General features: G+C 35.8%; 1 protein-coding gene across 8 annotated transcripts; it reads left to right on the top strand.

The window, feature by feature from the left end:
* The first annotated feature begins 626 nt into the window (after positions 1–626).
* HORMAD1 (HORMA domain containing 1) lies at positions 627–20,527 on the top strand. 8 transcript variants are annotated; one of them, XM_086392461.1, is made up of 15 exons: positions 627–828; positions 2,162–2,215; positions 2,902–3,046; positions 4,676–4,739; positions 5,140–5,176; positions 7,246–7,266; positions 7,528–7,554; positions 10,378–10,445; positions 10,929–11,080; positions 12,238–12,497; positions 13,912–13,978; positions 14,067–14,140; positions 14,881–14,964; positions 18,662–18,730; positions 19,866–20,527. In XM_086392461.1, exons 2-15 carry the CDS (start codon positions 2,183–2,185, stop codon positions 19,944–19,946), a joined length of 1,182 nt encoding a protein of 393 aa, XP_086248587.1. In that variant the 5' UTR covers positions 627–828; positions 2,162–2,182; the 3' UTR covers positions 19,947–20,527. The 8 variants fall into 8 exon arrangements, with proteins under 8 accessions (XP_086248587.1, XP_086248591.1, XP_086248590.1 ...); XM_086392465.1 differs by lacking the exon at positions 18,662–18,730; XM_086392464.1 differs by lacking the exon at positions 7,246–7,266 and having other exon boundaries at positions 674–828.
* The last annotated feature ends 159 nt before the right edge of the window (positions 20,528–20,686 follow it).

Genomic DNA, 20,686 nt, shown 5'->3' with positions numbered 1-20,686 from the left:
AACTATGAATTACTAACATATGTCTACACTACTGACACTACTTGGATATATGCTGCTGCGTCGCTTCAGTCGTGTCCGACTCTGTGCGACCCCAAAGACGGCAGCCCACCAGGCTCCCTTGTCCCTGGGATTCTCCAGGCAAGAACACTGGAGTGGGTTGCCATTTCCTTCTCCAATGCATGAGTGAAAAGTGAAAGTGAAGTCGCTCAGTCTTGTCCGACTATTCGCGAAAGATATATATAACAATCTGCAAACTAAGTTTGTATTACTAGACAGTCTTTAACTACCTACCAGCTCTGAGTATTATTTTGCTTCTAAATGAGACATTAATTACACTCCAGCTATCACTGTCCCCACAGCACAGACACAGCAAAGTAGAAATATCTAGATAGGAGACTGCTAGAGCGACTGTTTCCTAAAGACACAGGAAACTGTAAGATGGGAAGGCTCGCAATATGTGGTAGATCCCGTAACAAAATCAAAAGTGTGAAAACAATCAGAAATTAACATGATTAATTAAATGGCTGTTGAGAACACTTTGTTCACTGTAAGACGGTTATGTACATCGAGAGGGCTTGGCACACACAATGAACCTTCCCTGTGGGCACGTGGCTTTTGCGAAGCCTGAGAAGGAAACCTTCATACTCTCGGGTTTCCCAGCGTGCCTTGCGCTGCTCTTGGCGGGAAAGGTGACCTGAATCTGGGGTCAAAATCTACTGTCTCGGCTGCGCAGGCAACCGTTGAAGGAAGGCGCATGCGCGACAGACGGAGCGCGTGCCGTTTCTTTCCGGTCTCCTGGTTGCTGTCGGCGGGACTCTCAGACGATACGTAATACATATTTGTTTCGTTTTTGTTTTCATTCTTTTTTTCTTTTGCTTTATAATGTCTTCTCCGTTACTTCCCATATACTTTTAAATTTCTTAAGATCTTAATGGTGAAACATTCAGGGGAGGGAGAAAATGTATACCTGCTTATTTTTCACAGAGGTTCTTGAGATTAGGTGAACTCTGGCATCCAGTCCAGGCCTTATTAGGATAAATGTAAATGGTTACGGTAAATAGACACTTCTGTGAATTCTTCTCGGAGAAGGCAATGGCACCCCACTCCAGTACTCTTGCCTGGAAAGTCCCATGGATGGAGGAGCCTGGTAGGCTTCAGTCCATGGGGTCGCTGAGTCGGACATGACTGAGCGACTTCACTTTCACGTTTCACTTTCATGCACTGGAGAAGGAAATGGCAACCCACTCCAGTGTTCTTGCCTAGAGAATCCCAGGGATGGCGGAGCCTGGTGGGCTGCCGTCTGTGGGGGTCGCACAGAGTCGGACACGACTGACGTGACTAAGCAGCAGCAGCAGCAGCAAGTGAATTCTTCTAGATGAATTGTCTGGTTAAGAAAAATGAAATTGGGACCAAAAAAACAAAACAAAAAACACCTCAAAACTTATATCAAAGAAATGAGAAATCTGAATCAGTCCAAAAAATCTAAAATATGTTTTATTGCTGTTTTATGGTGGTTCCACAGGGTAGGAAAATATGTTATATCCAGAGCCATGCTCAAGTTCAGGGAAGGAATGTTACGTGATTTGGTCATTTTGAAACTACAAATTTAAAACAAAAATTAAAAGATTATTTTTAAAGAATGGCAGGGGCAGTTTTTCATTACCTACCTGTGCAGTGTTATCAATGTTTGAATACTGCGAAGTGAAGAAAATAGTAGTTGCTGCTAAGTCGCTTCAGTCGTGTCCGACTCTGTGCGACCCCATAGACGGCAACCCACCAGGCTCCTCCATCCATGGGATTCTCCAGGCAAGAGTACTGGAGTGGGGTGCCATTGCCCTCTCAGAAAATAGTAGACTGTGCTTAAAAAAAAAAAAAAAAAGCGCTCTTTTAAAGCGCTTTCTTAATAATCCCTTAAAAAAAAAAAAAAGACTTTTAAAGAGCTTTCTTAATAACCCTTTTTTGTGTCAGGCTTGCTAGTCAAGCGGCTTGAAATTAACAGTTTACTTAATTTTATAGCAAAATGAACCTGTTTTCAACGATTATAAATAAAAAAAAGAGTCCCATTATTTATTCCCGTAAAACTCTTTTGACTTTACGTGTAGTGAACCAGATTAGAGATAAAAATAAGATCTGGAGTTAAAGCTTGTATTTCTGTCACAAGGTTGAATTAAAATATCAGAAGATGGCTACTGCACAATTACAGAGAACTTCCATGGTATGATTTCTTGTATTTTAATATATTTTAATTTAGCTAATTTTATTGTTTCTTGAATTATCAAGTATTTTTATGTATGAGAAAGTTGAACCTTTGAGAGTTTAATGATGCCAGTAAACTCCATGTTTTAAGAAATGAAGATATTTGCTAAACTAATTTTAATTAATGGAGAATTTTATTGGATGCTTGATGCATTGCATTAAATTGCTGCTTCAAATTAAGCTTGCATTAGGTATTAATGAATGCTATAATGTTGCCTTGATGAAATTATCACTAATATTAGTCCTCTCCTAGAACATGAATTTTTATACCCCACAAATATATCTCTTCACATATCTTGCATTACAGTTACCTGTCTGTATTAAAGCCAGTCAGTAACTAAAGAGAAAAGAAGGAAAAAATTAGATAGAAAAATCAGTGCTATTTATCCATGTGTTATGCAGTTAACCTACAAGGGGATTTCTAATGATATTTAAGCAGTTTTTGCCTGTTACCTTTAGACTGCCACCCTGGAAACACCCTCACAGTGTAGAAGCCATCCTGATTTTCTGGGGATTCTAACCACCATGGTTAAGAATTTTGGAGAAGTACCATGTTTATGCAAAAAAAATAGATCTACTTTAAGTTCAAGAAGACTGTATTTTTAGTAAAGCTAAATAAAATTTTTTATTTCCATTGAATTTTAGAGTGCACTGATATTTCCTAATAAGATATCAACTGAGCAGCAGTCTTTAGTGTTAGTGAAGAGGCTCCTAGCAGTTTCAGTATCCTGCATCACATATTTGAGAGGAATATTTCCGGAATGTGCTTATGGAACAAGATATCTAGATGGTAATGTAATGTTTATTTAAAAACTTTCTTTAAACATGTTATTTTTTAGTTTGGCTTGCTCTAAAATGGTAGTTTTTTACTTAAAGGTTTTGTTTTTATAATAGCAGCTGTATTGAGGTACGATTTGCATATCTAACAATTCATTGATTTAAAGTGCAGAATTCATTGATTCTGGGTATATTCACCACAGTCAGTTTTAAAGCATTTCAGCACCTCAAAAGAAACCCCATACCCATTAAGTCACTCTCTATTTCCCCCATTTCCAGTCCTAGGCAACCACCGATCTGCTTTCTGTCTTTTATGTCTTTATTTGCCTATTCTAGACATATAAATAAATGAAATAATGTAATATATGTGGTCTTTATAATTGGCTTCTTTCATTTGACATAATGTGTTGAAGTTTCATCCATTTTGTAGCTTGGATTACTACCTTTTTTTTTGCTGAATAATATTCCATTATATGAATATACCACATTTTATTTATCTACTACCAGTTGATGAATATTTGGGTTGTTTCCACTTTGGGCTTTTCAAATAATGCCGCAATTACATACAAATTTTTGTGTGGACATACAAGTGATTTTTTTAAGTATATTCAATACCTTTGAGAGCACTTAATCATAAAATTTCCTGTCAATCTCTCAAGTATAATATCACCTAACATTACTCTTATAATGATGAAATAAATAGGTAAAAACATCCTATTACTTATAGTCTCCTACAGTGGTAGTGTATGTTCTTGTGTTATTTTAAAGAAGTGAAAGTAATACAGCCATTTTTATACTGTAATAGTGATTTACTATCTATCACATAATGTGTACCTTATATTGTTCACCAACTTTGTTGGCAATATGTTAAGCACCATGTTATGTGTGATATCTTGTTAGTTCGTATTATAGGCCTATGAGTTAGATACTATTCCTGTTTTTCACATATGAAACATGAGACTGACTGATCTTAGTCCTTTCCACTGTATTACTAATTGCTTCCTTGCAGGGCTCTGTCTGATAGCCTTTTAACTTCTTGGCCTTTTGCAAGTATTTAATTGGGATAAGGGGCCAGAACAAATTTTCTAAGACTCTTAGATAACAATGGCTGCTGCTGCTGCTAAGTCGCTTTAGTCATGTCCAGCTCTGCGCGACCCCATAGACGGCAGCCCACCAGGCTCCTCCGTCCCTGGGATTCTCCAGGCAAGAACACTGGAGTGGGTTGCCATTTCCTTCTCCGATGCATGAAAGTGAAAAGTGAAAGTGAAGTCGCTCAGTCCTATCCAACTCAGCGACCCCATGGACTGCAGCCTACCAGGCTCCTCCGTCCATGGGATTTTCCAGGCACGAGTACTGGAGTGGGGTGCCATTATATCTTAAGTGTTCTGTATCTTTTAGAATGGAAATTTTTTTCTATCCGCTAACGTGCATCCTAAGCAATTATGATGCTATTTTATAATAAGGATAAAAAGATGATTTGTTTCCATGCAACCTGTCTTTAATTTTATTAACATCAATCATTTGGAAGTTCATTGCTATTAATAATAAACCTGTAATACACAACTGAAGAAAATAATCTTCATTTAAGTTTTTAGATGCTTACTAATCTTAAATATCTCTATATCCTTATTTTTGTATTTAGATCTTTGTGTCAAAATTCTGAGAGAAGATAAAAATTGTCCAGGATCTACACAGTTAGTGAAGTGGTAAGTAAAATAAATAACGAAAGAAAATTATTTTTCTTAAATCATATTTTTTGGTACCTTGTATACATTTAAGTGTTTAACCCAGTTTTAGTGATTTCCCCCTTTAATGCTGGATACTACTTCTGCAGATCTTTGGATTTTTGCATTAAAATTTTCTTTATTTCATGCTCCATGTGAGCGGGCTTAATTTTCCTATTTTTGTTCCTCTGTCTTCCTTTTTTCATCCCCTATTGACATTTTATATTTCTACCACATTGTTTTGTTTTATTGTTTAAGCTAGAAATAAGGGAGCTTCATTATTAATAATAATTGTGTATTAGTAATGAGATAATGAGACATTAAAAGAATTATTTTCTAGAAGTGAATTCAGTCTAAAAATGAATCCTTAATTATTTTTTAGGATGTTAGGATGCTATGATGCTTTACACAAAAAATACGTAAGTCAATATCTCTTTATTCTTTTTTTTCATAGTTTATAGTCTACAAATGTAAAGCAGTTACCATATAGTAAAAGATTAATTTAAACTAACTTGGATGTAGGCCAGCCCAAAGCTAAAAGTTTGACTATTTTAAAGATTAATATTCAACTCATTTAAAGCTAACAGAATTATTACTTAACAGATTTTGACAAGCCAGTTTTGATTATTAGCACTCATTTGCCATACCCTTCTCCAGGAGATCTTCCCTATCCAAGGACTGAACCTGTATCTCTCATGTCACCTGTACTGGCAAGTGGGTTCTTTATCACTAGCACCACCTAGGAAGCCCCATTTGCATTAATAACATATATTAACCTATAAAAACTTAATGAATTAAAACATCATTTGAAATAATTCTTTCATTAGTTTCACATGCCTTCTAAAATCATATTTATACTAATAATGTAATAAATAATTCTTTATGAGAATTTAAAAATAAACTTACATGTAGTCTAGGTTAAACTGTGACAAGGCTTTATGTATACTTACTGAGCTTACATTTATATCAACAAAGCAAATCTAACTCTAAAATATTATGAAAAAGATAAAATTTTATCCATGGTCACCAGCCTTCTTCATTAAGACATTATGTTTTTAGTATTCATTAAATGAGTGCCTGTTCTTATATTCTAGATAGGAGCTGGTAAGTAAAAATGGTCAACAAGACAAAGAGGGCCTCTCCTACAATGGGAAAACAGCCAGTCAAATAAGGAGATTAGATAACATCCAGTTGTGTTAAATGCCATTAACATTTTAAGAAAAAGAATGTGGCAAATGGAGAAGTGGTGTAACTTTAGATTGGATAGTCTGAAGAGCTTCTCTGAGGAGGTGATACTTAAGCTGAGACTTGAATTAGAAGAAACCAGTTAGGCATTGATATTGGGAGAATATTCCTGACAGAGCAGCAAATGCAAAGAGTTGGAGGGGAATTTGGCCAGTTCAAGGAATAAAAAGAAGGCCAGAATGATTGGAGTGTGATGAACAGAGCAAGAGAGTGGCAGGAGACGAACCTGTGGAGACAGACAGGGCCAGAGCATTCAGGGCTGAGTAGGTAGAGCTTGGACTTTATTTTAGGTACAGTAAAAGCCATTTGAAAGATTTAAGTAGAAATGTATCATCATTAGATTTATATTTTAAATTAAAAGAAAAATCACTTTGCTATTTAGAGAATATGCCATCAAAGGAGAAAAAGATTGTAATTAAGGTCAATAGCACTTAATCCATTACTGAAGTACTGATGAAAAAAAATGGTGTCTTAGACCAGGATGGGGCTTCCCTGGTGGCTCAGTGGTAAAGAATCGTCCCGCAATACAGGAGACCCAGGTTCAATCCTTGGGTCAGGAAGATCCCCTGGAGGAGGGCGTGGCAACCCACTCCCGTATTCTTGTCTGGAGAATCTCATGGACAGAGGAGCCAGGTAGGCTACAGTCCATAGGATTGCCCAGAGTCAGACATGGCTGAAGCAACTGAGCACACACACACATAGACCAGGATGACAAAGGAAAAAAGTGAAAAGATTCCAGTTATATCTGACAGAACTGATTGGATTTGTTGATAGATTGGTTCTGGTGTATAAGGAAAAGATCCAAATTAAGGGTGACTTGGATTTTGGCAGATTACTAGAGTGAATGATTTCCTGTGATTCTCTATTCTGTTAGGCCCCAAAGCCTCTTTCCTTTACTCAATGAGTAGGGCCCTGAACTGTTTTTCTCAAAACCAGTTCTCATATTGGGTAAGATTTAATGAGTTATTTCACAATATGTATTTTCCTTGTAACTGTCAGTAATGCCTCATTTGCTTAAGTAAGTGATAGAAATTTTGACCTTCAATAAGATAACTAGAAATAAATATTTGGGGGAATAAGGAAGGATATCTGAGATACTGCTTTACCTGTAGCAAATGAAGTTTGTTTTTTGTGAGATTATTTTTATTAGGAATAAATGTTGAAATAGGACAAATAATTCTTACGATCCATCATGCAAAAATATAGAATAAAAATAAGATTTTTGTTCTTTGTTATATTTCAGCTGAGGATGGTTGTTCTAGCTGTAAGTATTTTTAAATTGTATGTTCCTTATAAAAGACTGTTAAATTCAGCCTTGCTTAATTAAATAATGCTGAAACCATCTATTTATTATATCATACAAACCACTGATCTGTTCATTAGAAAAAAGTAATATTTGTTGTGGGGGGGTGGGTTGTTCTGTATTTTGTTTTACTGAATTCATTTAATATTTTAATCTAAATATCCAGTTTAGTTCTCCTTATATGTAACTTATGTAACTCAGTTGTAAATTATTTTTGAATAGGTGTACACCAATCCAGAAGACCCTCAGGTATGTATAAGTTAGTAAAGAAACATAATGCCTCTAATATCTATAAGTAACGTAAAAGTATAATAGTTTCTAATGCTTTAATTGTGCTTTTCTCAATGCAATTTCACATATATTTTCACATTTGAACTTCATAAAGACTTCTGAGTTAAGACAAGGCTTGTATTGTTACCCTTAAACAGATTAACACCCTTAACTACAAGGGAGATTGTGTGACTAATTCAAGGCCACAAAGATACAAACCATTAGAAATAACCTAAATCTCCTGACTTCTGATCTTTTACAGCGTTCTTATTTTTAATGGTATTCTTTTTATAGAATTATAAAAGGAGTTGAGTTTTAGAAAAATAAGATACTAATCCTTGATTTTTAACTGTAAACCCTAATCCAATCACATGTACCTGTTCATCTGACAATTAAAGAAAGGGTTATAAGAAGTGAAAGGGAAAACCAGAGAAACAAAAGGGTGTACTTCCCTGCTGATCCAGGGGTTAGGAATCCACCTGCCAACGCAAGGGACACAGGTTTGATCCCTGGGTTAGGAGGATCCTATATGCCCTGGAACTACTAGGCCAGTGCTGCACAACTTCAGAGTCCACGCACCTGGAGCCTTTTCTAAATTCTTTTCTGCCTTTTCTAAATCCAGCTTGTACATCTGGAAGTTCTCAGTATATGTACTGTTGAAGCCTAGCTTGAAGGATTTTGAACATTACTTGCTAGTGTGTAAAGTAAGTGCAACTGTATAAAAGTTCGAACATTCTTTGGCTTTGCCTTTCTTTGGAATTGGAATGAAAACTGATCTTTTCCAGGCCTGTGGCCACTGCTGAGTTTTCCAAATTTGCTGGCATATTGAATGCAGTACTTTAGCAGCAGCATCTTTTAGGATTTGAAATAGCTCAGCTGGGATTTCATCACCTCCAGTAGTTTTGTTTGTAGTAATGCTTTTGCTTACTATATAGTAAGGATTTAAGTCCTGTGCTTAACCATTCTGTTAGTGGAAAAGATGCGCTACCTCCCTTACCAGCCTATTAAGGAGTTCCTTCCCTCTGGTATGTAAAACATAAATTGCAGTGAGTCGGGAATAGGTATCTTAGTGGCACTGAAGTCCCAAATCCAAGGGCCTGGAATTGACTATTTAGGATTGGAAAGTTTCAATGGATGAATATGGATTATCATACAGAAAGAATTATTAAATGGTGAGACATAAAAAAAATCTATATATAGCTACTTAACCACCAGTTCAGTTCAGTCCAGTCACTCAGTCGTGTCTGACTCTTTGTGACCCCGTGAACTGCAGCACCCCAGGCCTCCCTGTCCATCACCAACTCCCGGAGTCCACCTAAACCCACGTCCATTGAGTCGGTGATGCCATCCAGCCATCTCATCCTCTGTCATCCCCTTCTCCTCCTGCCCTCAAACTTTCCCAACATCAGGGTCTTTTCAAATGAGTCAGCTCTTCACATCAGGTGACCAAAGTATTGGAGTTTCAGCTTCAACATCAGTCCTTCCAATGAACACCCAGGACTGATCTCCTTTAGGATGGACTGGTTGGATCTCCTTGCAGTCCAAGGGACTCTCAAGAGTCTTCTCCAACACCACAGTTCAAAAGCATCAATTCATCGGTGCTCAGCTTTCTTCACAGTCCAACTCTCACATCCATACATGACCATTGGAAAAACCATAGCCTTGACTAGATGGACCTTTGTTGACAAAGTAATGTCTCTGCTTTTTAATATGCTGTCTAGGTTGGTCATAACTTTCCTTCCAAGGAGTAAGTGTCTTTTAATTTCATGGCTGCAGTCACCATCTGCAGTGATTTTGGAGCCCCAAAAAATAAAGTCAGCCACTGTTTCCACTCTTTCCCCATCTATCTGCCATGAAGTGATGGGACCAGATGCCATGATCCTAGTTTTCTGAATGTTGAGTTTTAAGCCAACTTTTTCATTCTCCTCTTTCACTTTCATCAAGAAGCTCTTTAGTTCTTCTTTACTTTCTGCCATAAGGGTGGTGTCATCTGTGTATCTGAAGTTATTGATATTTCTCCCAGCAATCTTGATTCCAGCTTGTGCTTCCTCCAGCCCAGCGTTTCTCATGATGTACTCTGCATAGAAGTTAAATAAGCAGGGTGACAATATACAGCCTTGATGTACTCCTTTTCCTATTTGGAACCAGTCTGTTTTTCCATGTCCAGTTCTAACTGTTGCTTCCTGACCTGCATACAGGTTTCTCAAGAGGTAGGTCAGGTGGTCTGGTATTCCCATCTCTTTCAGAATTTTCCACAGTTTATTGTGATCCACACAGTCAAAGGCTTTGGCATAGTCAATAAAGCAGAAATAGATGTTTCTCTGGAACTCTCTTGCTGTTTTGATGATCCAGCAGATGTTGGCAATTTGATCTCTGGTTCCTCTGCCTTTTCTAAAACCAGCTTGAACATCTGGAAGTTCATGGTTCACGTATTGCTGAAGCCTGGCTTGGAGAATTTTGAGCATTACTTTACTAGTGTGTGAGATGAGTGCAGTTGTGCAGTAGTTTGAGCTTTCTTTGGGATTGGAATGAAAACTGACCTTTTCCAGTCCTGTGGCCACTGCTGAGTTTTCCAAATTTGCTGGCATCTTGAGTGCAGCACTTTCACAGCATCATCTTCCAGGATTTGAAATAGCTCAACTGGAATTCCATCACCTCCACTAGCTTTGTTCGTAGTGATGCTTTCTAAGTCCCACTTGACTTCACATTCCGGGATGTCTGGCTCTAGGTGAGTGATCACACCATCGTGATAGCCACTAGTATTATATATCAGATTCGTAACTATGATATTTTCTATTTTAGACAATTTCAGAATGTTACCAATTTAAATTCAAGTACACCAGTAATGGACCAGTCATGGATTTCACAAGGTAATTATTATTCTATAGTTTTCTCTTCATATTGCAGATTACCATTTATTCATAATAATACTGTATAGCTAAACTTCAGAAATAATTCTGAAATTCTCTAACATCCCTAATGTACTATCAAGGATACAAAATATGTTTGGAGTGGCTGCAAGCCAGAATTCTGTGGATAATTGTATATATTTTAATTGTGAAACAGAGCCAAAGAGTAGGAAATCTATTGTATGCTCACGTGATTAGAAATACAATAAAATTCATCATTTGTTTCCTTTAAAAACATCTTACATAAAATGTGTATGAATATATGTAAATTAGTTTAGAATTATAATAATGATATTAAATTTTTATAATGTATTAAACACATGAAATTGTAACTTTTAACAACTTGATACATTAATAGAAATAAGAATCTTAAGTAGTAAAACATGAAGTTACGTTATTAGAAGCCATGGATGTCATAAAAGAAACTATGTGATTCTCTTCTAGTAAAAACCAAAGCAATGAACCTAATATGTCATCTGCTGATACCAAGAAAGCAAGTATTCTTCTTATTCGCAAGATTTATATTCTAATGCAAAATCTGGGACCTTTACCTAATGATGTTTGTTTGACCATGAAACTTTTTTACTACGATGAAGGTACTATTTCCAGATCATCCTGTTTTAGTTGGTACCTGTATATTTTCTTATTAATGAAACACTTGGTTTCCATCCCAAATAGTTTTAGGCACATAAATTTATATATATATAATATTTTAATTATAAAATTTATATTTCATGTTGGTATTTGAAAAAATCGTACACTTCTCCAGTGATAAGAACATGTCCATTTGAAGCTCAGCTTCATTCATAACTGAAGAAATGAAGCAATGAGATAACCAGTTTTCACTTTCCAGATCATACAACTTATAAAATCATTATTGGCAGGGATGTGGGGGGAAGCAAGCACTTTTTATATACTCTTGATGGAATGTAACCATTAATGTGCCATATAACATTTTAAGAGGACTATTTGGCAATATAAAAATTTAAAATTCTCTTTAAAATATTAAGTTCTTTTTAATCCTGAAATTCTGCAGCTAGAAAAGTATCTTGGGAATATATGTAGACAAATATCAAGGTTATATGTTTATGCATTGTTGCATTTGTTAAACTGGAAACAAACTGGAAATTTAACCTTGAATGTTCTTTATTGGAGGATTGAGTAAATAAATTATAGTGCATCTATATAATAGAATGCTGTGCAAGCTGTTTAAAAGAATGTGCTGATAAATTGTTATCCAAAAAATATTAAAGCAAATTTAAAAGTGATGTTAAAAGCAGCTAGGTACAGAAGAATACGACTTCATTTGTTTTTTAAGAATATATGTATATATATATATATAACATGCATAGTATCTTCTAGAAGAACACAAAGCATCAACAATAATAACTAACATTTACTGAATACTTCCTCTGTGTCAGTTCTGTTCTGATCATTTTATAGACTTCAATACCACAGTGACCCTAGGAGGTCGGTACTAGTATTTTCTCCTCTTGACAGATGAGGAAACTGAATCAAGAATGATGAATAGTTTCCTCAAGTCACATAGCTAGTCAAATGTAAGGAAAAAAGTTTACCTTTAAGGAATAAAATAGGAACTTGGAGATGGTAGGAGACTGCATTTTACTTATTATTGTATGTCCTTCTATACTATTTAAAACTCCTTTAATATGCAGTATATTCTATAATAATAAAAATTAATATATTTTATTCAATTTCATGAACAGCATAGTTTATACTTACTTTTCTGCAGTTACACCCCCAGATTACCAGCCTCCTGGTTTTAAGGATGGTGATTGTGAAGGAGTGATATTTGAAGGAGAGCCTATGTACTTAAATGTGGGAGAAGTCCCAACACCTTTTCACACCTTCAAAGTAAAAGTGACCACTGAGAGGGAACGAATGGAAAATATTGGTTCAGGTATATTATCACCAAAACAATTAAAAACACCACTTCAAAAAATTCTTACGGACAAAGATGATTTAGAAGATGACCAGGAGCATTATATAAGTGTAAGTATACTTAAAGAGTAATGAATGTTTTATTCAATTCTGAGTACTTCGGTAGCTATAAATACTTATTATCACCATAAACTCAAGTTTGAAAGGTACCATAAAGAAGGTTTAGGCTTGTGGTTTTAAAACTTTTCATGTGGGTGCAAAGAATATTATTCTCAGAAATTTAAAAGCACAACTATTGTGAATGAAGTAGGGAATGGTCCTGGAGGCCCAGCCATTCACCATCTCATCTACCCTCATGATGGACTCTTAAGAAAACCCCTTTGTCTGGAGCATAATTTGAAAACCATGGAATCCCCTGGTGGTCCCGTGGTTAGAACTTGGCACTGTCACTATCGGGTCTGGGTTCAAAAAAAGAAAAGCAGTGAGTGACTCCAGTCCCCCAGACTAATGCTGGAATCTTTTCTTCAACACCCCTGTTAAGTGCTCATGTAAGCCTGTGGTTGAATTTCTTCAGGGCCTGAAAATCAGTGTCCTGAAAGAGCTTGGAAGTTCCTGGAAGTCAGGAAAAGTGTCTTATTCAGCTTTGTATTTCTTTTGTACCTAGCATTTAGAGTTACAGAATGTATTCTCAATATTGGTTGAATAGATGGATGAATTGAAGTATTTAAAAAAGCTTTTTTTTTAAATTATAGCCTCATTCCCAGAAAATCTTTCATCATTTTTATGTTTGTTCTTTAATCTCACCTTTGTGATTTTCTCTTATTTTATTCTAAATTATGATCACAGTTCTTATGATAGGGACTAACTATTCTGTTTTAGGCTCTGTAGCCAAATCCTTGCAAATAGAAAACTCAATTTTCAACCAGTTCAGTCAAGAAGGAATCGTCTTCCTAAAACCTAAATGCCACTCTTGCTTTATAAACAAATACGGCTGGGATTTATGAAGCATTCTTTAAAATATTTAAAGCTCTTTGACGTATGTCACAAGGGGAATAATAATTATAAAGTAGACATCAAACCTTTGCTATTTCTGTCATACCATAACTGTGCTTATCCTTTCCCAACTCCCTGAAGAGGGTTCAGAGTTTATACAAGTATCTATATAGGAATTTCAGAGCTACGGAAGTTGTAGCTTATTGCGTCACCATGTCTAATTCAGTGCTCTCAAACAATAGTAAGATCTGGGGTTCTTAGAATCATCATACATTTTTCAGAAAGTTGTATGTTTTTACTATCTACCTTAAAGCAATCTTGAAAAGTAAAGAAAAATAGGATTTTATACTTTGGATAAATAAGCTGCCTTATAATAAGTACAAGACCACTTTATTTTCAGAAAGTGTGAAGTAATTGTAATGTTATGTTATATTTAACCTTCATGTAAAACAAGCTCGTTAATAAATACTACCCAGTTGCTTTAATTTCTTTTTGGAACGTGTCCATTTTTTTCCTTCATGTAATTATGTAGGATGAGTTTGACACCGAAACTAAAATGGAAGAGCAGGAAAAAAACCCTGGCTATTCTGTACGTAGAGGTGAGAAGTTAATGAAAATGTAAATTAATTCACTTCCAAGTCGATTTTATACCATTTTAACTCTTTTATTTATTTCTTTTTTTAACAGAAGCAGGTTTCATTTGTGAGGAAGATGAAATGAAATCTAAAGGAAGTCCAGATTTTTCAATTTCTCATTCTCAGGTATAAACTTCACAGTTCTATCTCATTTTTAACTTGAATTTTTTCAAAAGACAGGTTCTTATATGCTTGTCTGGTTATCTCTCAGATTTTCTTATATTCTAGGTATTTTAGAAGAAAATTAGTTATTAAGAATGCTTACTAACAAAATTTGGTAATTATATGTTGAAAAGTTTTGAGTGTATTATTGTTTGATTTGTTTAGTAATAAACCTAAATACTGTTCAAAGAATCTCAGAATTTCAGAGGTAAATAGAATCTTAAGCAATTATTAATTTAACCCAACCACCCTTTGTATTTGCAAATGGAGTATATAATACATTTTTGTTGCCTTGGAGCAGAACATGTTTAATTTTGTTTTCTATATATAGTAAAATCCTGAAATAACATTTAGAAAAAATCAACCTGAAAATAATGGGGCTGATGATTGCCTACCTTCTTCTGCACAGCCCTTCTCCAGTGGGTGTGGGCTGAAGTTCTTATCTTCTGAAAGAGTGGTATCTAGTGATAATTCCGATCTTTCTCAATTCAGTGAATGGTCAGTGTACAGTGTACAGAGTCAGTTTCAGTATCTTTACCTTTGTACTTTTTATGACAGTAAGAATCAACACAAAATTATTGACTTTAATTAACTCAAAATAGCAAGACCCTAAATTTTATGTGATTAAGTTTTTGACCCCCATTATTATGAAAAGCTTCTCTTGTATTGTTTTAGTGGTTTCATGTAATTATTTTCTTTTCTAGGTTGAGCAGTTAGTCAGTAAAACATCTGAGCTTGATGTGTCTGAAAGCAAAACAAGAAGTGGAAAAATTTTTCAGAATAAAATGGTAACGGCATCTCTTTAGATTTGATTTCATTCTAACCTTGTAATTTTCCCTGTAGTTGAGTTTATTTTGCTTTTATTCATTTATTGGAGTAATTTAGTAAGCACATACTATTAATATGTGTCACTTTACTAGGTACTGGAAATATAATATGCTCTTAGCTTAAAGTTTAGTAATTTGAGGTAAACAAGCAGTGATATAACACTATGATAACAGTCAGAATAGGCTACAGAGACACAAAGGAAAGAATGGTTAATTTCACTGAAGGTGCAGTGGAGAGGGAAATGCAGAGGAGCTTTCAGAAGTGACACTATCCTCCAAACTGCCTCAGGATAGTGACACTACCTCCTCTATTCCCAGACTCCCAGGAAATTTCCAGGAATGCTAAAGTGTTCGTTTCCATGTTCTATCTTGTGAGTGGGTTGTCTTATTAATAAGACATTAAAAATAATTATACATTAAAATATATATACATACATATCTTACATAAAGGGAGTCTCATATGTTAAGGAAAAAACACCACTGCTTTATTTTAGTTTTTTATATGAGTTGTACTAAATAGAGATTTGGGCTTCCCAGGTGACACTAGTGGTAAAGAACCCATTTGCCAGTGCAGGAGACGCAAGAGAACCCGAGTTCCATCCTTGGGTTGGGAAGATCCCCTGGAGTGGGAAGTGGCAACCCACTCCAGTATTCTTGCCTAGAGGATCCCATGAACAGGGGAGCCTGGCGGACTGTGGTCCATAGAGTCACAAAGAGTAGGACACAACTGAGACAACTTAGCACGTATGCAAATGAGGTTTATATTTTATTTTAGGTCTTTTAAGTTATTCTCCAAAGTTCAAAGGTGAATAAAAAGCATTCTATAAAATATATGAGCTATTATGTCAGGGAATTCCCTGCAGTCTGGTGGTTATTACTCCATGCTTTTGCTGCAGGGGCACAGGTTCAGTCCCTGGTCAGGTAACTAGATCCCACAGGCTGTACAGCTCAGCAAAAAAAAAAAAAGATATCCAAAGTTAGGAAACAAATGGCACAACACTGGTATGCTGGAGGGTTTCTTTCCCCCTCTTCATTCAGTGACATCATGTTTTTCCTACCTAGCTTGAAACTGGACATAATGAAAGTATTCACAGCATTGTTGTTGTTCAGTAGCACAGTCGTATCTGACTCTTTGCAACCCCATGGATTGTGGCATGCCAGGCTTCCCTGTCCTTCACCATCTCCCAGAGTTTGCTAAACTCATGTCCATTGAGTCGTTGATGCCATCCAACCATCTCATCCTCTGTCATTGCCTTCTCCTCATGCCTTCAGTCTTTCTCAGCATTGGGATCTTTTCCAACGAGTTGGCTCTTCATTTCAGGTGGCCAAAGTATTGGAGCTTCAGCTTCAGCATCAGTCCTTCCAATGAATATTCAGGGTTGATTTTCTTTAGGATTGACTAGTTTGATCTCCTTACTGTCCAAGGGACTCTCAAGAATCTTCCCCGGCACCACAGTTCGAAAGCATCAAGTCTTCAGTGCTCAGCCTTCTTTATGGTCCAACTCTCACATCCATACCTGACTACTGGAAAAACCATAGCTTTAACTAGACAGACCTTTGTCGGTAAAGTGATGTCATGCTGTCTAGGTTGGACGTAGCTTTTCTTCCTAGGAGCAAGTGTCTTTTGATTTCATGGCTGCCGTCACCGTCTGCAGTGATTTTGGGGTCCAAGAAAAAAAATCTGTCACTGTTTCATTTTTTCCCATCTATTTGCCATGAAGTTATGGGACTGGATGCCGTGATATTAGTTTTTTGAATGTTGACTTTTAAGTCAGCCTTTTCACTCTCCTCTTTCATCTTCATCAAGAGGCCCTCTAGTTCCTCTTTGCTTTCTGCCATTAGGGTGGTATCATGTGCTAGGGTGGTATCATGAGGTTGTTGATATTTCTTCCAGCAATCTTGATTCCAACTTGGCTTCATTCATCCCAGCATTTCACATGATGTACTCTACATATAAGTTAAATAAGCCAGGTAACAATATATAGCCTTAACATACTCCTTTCCCAATTTTGAAGCAGTCCATTGTTTCATGTCCAGTTCTAACTGTTGCTTCTTGACCTGCATACAGGTTTCTCACAAGGTGGTCTGGTACCCCCTTCTCTTGAAGAGTTCTCCATGGTTTGTTGTGATCCACACAGTCAAAGGCTTTGGTGTAGTCAGTGAAGCAGAAGTAGATGTTTTCTGAAATTCCCTTGCTTTTTCTATGATCCAGGGGATGTTGGCAATTTGATCTCTGGTTCCTCTGCCTTTTCTGAATCCAGCTTGTGCCTCTGAAAGTTCTTGGTTCGTGTATTGTTGAAGCCTAGTTGAAGGATTTTGAACATTACCTTGCTAGCATGTGAAATGAAGCATTGTACAGTAGTTTGAACATTCTTTGGCATTGCCCTTCTTTGGAATTGGAATGAAAACTGACCTTTTCCAGTCTGTTGGCCATGCCTTAACTCAGGATTTATTTCTCCCAGAGAACTGGTTGTTAAACATTTACCAGAACACCACTGATGATAGTGCCATTTTTAGGTGTCCTTTTTTCCCCACATTCTTGACGGAAAGTTAGAACTGGCAAGCAAGAAATAAAATAATTCCAAAAATTACTACCTCCAGCAGCAAAATGTTCTCTCTAGGCAGCTTCTATTTAAAATAAGTATCCTTTACTATCCTTTACTCCACCGAAGTACTCCTCATTTTGTCAATAGTGACTGAATTATGGTTAGAAACAGGCAGGAAGTGAAGATATTTAATATATATAGTAAGGAAGTTATTGAAAAGTACATTTCAAGCATCAGAAAATAAAAATGTACTTTTGGGGGATAATACTATGAAAACTAATAACTTGTCATCATCTAATATTCATTTTAAAAACTGTATATGTAGCATTATTCACAATAGCCAAAAGATGGGGGGAAACCCCTAAATGTTCTTAACAGATGAATGGATAAACAAATGTGGTATATCCATACAGTAGACTATTATTATTCAGGCATAAAAAGGAATGAAGTATCAGTCCATACTACAACTTGGATGAACCCTGAAAACATTATGCTCAGTGAAAGAAACCAATCATACACACACACACATGCAAAAGTATTACATGGTTCCATTTATATGAAAGTCCAAAATAAGGATTTCTGTAGAGACAAAGTCTTAATGCTAGGGAAAGAATGAGGGAATAGTGGAGTGATAGCTGTAAGAGTACAGGATTTCTTTTTAGAGGATATATTGTGTGCTCAGTCCAACTCTTTGGGGCTTCATGAACTGTAGCTCGCCAGGGTCCTCTGTTCATGAAGTTTTCCAGGTGAGAATACTGAAGTGGGTTGTCATTTCCTACTCCAGGGGATCTTCCCAACTAAGGGATCAAATTCAGGTCTTTTGTGTCTCCTGCATCATCAGGCAGATTTTTTTTTACCACTAGTGCCACTTGGGAAGCCTTTTAGAGGATGAAAGTGCTCTAAAATTGACGGTGGTGATGGTTGCATAACTCTGTGAATATACTTAAAATCACTGAAGTTTGTGTATTTTGAATGGATGAATTTTATGTATCCGAATTATATCTCAGTAAAGTTTTTTTTTTAAAAACTGCATATAGTTGCCTATGGTTGAACAATCATGCTGATTGTTCTTTGAGAAATAACCAATTGGTAATTATTCTGTCTTTGTGGAGGCTAATGGAAATCAACAAGTAAAATCTAAGGAAAATCGGAAGAGAACTCAGCTTGAATCTGGGAAAACAGTAAGTCTTATAGTAATATATAGATTGAATGAAATGGCAAGTATCAGAATATTGCTGTAGATTAAATTAATGATAAATATGATATCTTCGGATATACCTCAAAGCTCTAGTTTTCAGATCTTGTTTAAATATATTTGATTCTAAAAAATTGGGTGATTTTAAAATAAAATGTGGTACATTGTTTTATTAATTTTCCCGTGTAAACATTTACTGTCTTATTCCATGATTGATTTGAAACAGTTGGAGAAATGTATAAAGTAAAATCAACATCAGGAAAAATATGAATATAATAAGAAAAAAAATGAGAGTACAAGAATACTCAGGCCATTTTATTTATGTAGAATTAAAATTGGGCCACAGATTTGATCTGAGCTTTCTACAGATTAAAACTGAAGTAGAAACAAGTTACTAAATCCACATGTTCTCTAAAAATATAGCATCTCCTCTTAGTACCTTAGAAAATTTTCCTGACCTAAATTCTATAACAAGTTGTATTATATTTGGAACCTTATTTTAGCAAATCAGATAATGTATTTGTCATTTCTGAGATAAATATATGTTTTCAACCAGAATTTTGAGTATTATTCAGTTCAGTCACTCAGTTGTGTCCAACTCTTCTCACTCCCCTCAAAATATTTTACTGTTTTGAGATGGTGGTTTAGTTGCTAACTCATGTCCAACCCTTTGCAACCCCATGGACTGTAGCCTGCCAGGCTCCTCTGTCCCTCTGTCTGTGGGATTTCTCAGGCAAGAATACTGGAGTGGGTTGCCATTTCCTCTCCAGAGGATCTTCCCAACCCAGGGATCAAACCCAGATCTCTTGCATTGAAGGCAGTTGCCTGCACTGGGGACAGATTTTTTACCAACTGAGCTACCAGGGAAGTTCTACTATTTTGAGGACATAATATCAAATCTTCTAAGTACTCCAACATCCCTAATGAAAACCTTATACTTTGCAAGACTGTATTCAGCAGCCATCAGGAGATATAAATAACAAAATTTTAAAAGTAAGAAAAGGAAGGAATGGATGAAGGAAGGAAGAAAGGGAAGAAGCAAACTCAGACATAAAAAAAACCTCTAAAATTAAAGATATTTAAACTGGGAAGTATTCTTAGTAATTGTTTTCTCTTGACAGGTCCTTCATCCCTTTGATTCTTCTAGTCAGGAGTCAGTGCCAAAAAGAAGAAAGTTTAGTGAACCGAAGGAGCGTATATAAAACATTTTTTTCCTGCATGTTTGCAGAGTTCTTCACAACATTTAAACTAAAGGTCGCTATATTGCTATTTTAAGGTGTGTTTGTCCTACCTCTGAAAACTTATATATGGTCTTAAGCAGTCAGCACACTAAAATGAATCCTTAACTATCATATTGTGATCCTTAATCTTATCTGAGACAAATTCAAGAGAACTTTTGTATAAAAACAGAAGTACCGGTGTCATAATTCTATTAATTATCCTTTCAATGTATCTCCCATTTTGGCAGACACTTCCTTTCAACACATTAATTTTTTAAGGCCCTCTAAAAGCCATTTTTTGAAGTAAATAATGTTTATTTTTGTATTAAACTTTTCTAGAAATTCACTTTTTACCTGTTAAAACTACAGTTTAACTGGCTGTTTTTGTTAATTGTCTTATTAAAACAAATGTCTTCAGTACTTTGATACAGTGTATTAACATGATAATATATAATGTACAATTTAAAATTGGTGTTTTACCTTTTTTAATAATTTTTACAAGACAAAATGATTTTAAAATCTAGCATTTTGGGCAGCATAAATAAAATATTGTTCAGCGTCTAGACTCTTTCTGGCTTCTAATTTTTATTTAAATAGAAAATGTTTAGGCACTAATTTTGAAATCATTTTGGTAGGTATTTCTTTCAAGAGTTGAGCACACTTCCTAGAACTTTTAGGTGGTAATGTGAAAGATATTGTGCCTTCAGTGAGAAACCTGGGAC

Source organism: Bos grunniens, chromosome 3 (assembly GCF_055505025.1).
Source record: "Bos grunniens cultivar Pamir isolate PY7600 chromosome 3, Bosgru_T2T1.0, whole genome shotgun sequence".
Classification (NCBI taxonomy): Eukaryota; Metazoa; Chordata; class Mammalia; order Artiodactyla; family Bovidae; genus Bos; species Bos grunniens.
Note: the sequence above shows the minus strand (reverse complement) of the source record. Positions and strands in the feature narration are given on the sequence as shown.

Coding starts and splice junctions, on each gene's coding strand:
- HORMAD1 (XM_086392461.1), top strand. CDS start 2,183: ATGGCTACTGCACAATTACAGAGAACTTCCATG. Junction 3,047..4,675: donor TGGAACAAGATATCTAGATG/GTAATGTAATGT, acceptor TTTTGTATTTAG/ATCTTTGTGTCAAAATTCTG. Junction 7,267..7,527: donor TGAGGATGGTTGTTCTAGCT/GTAAGTATTTTT, acceptor ATTTTTGAATAG/GTGTACACCAATCCAGAAGA.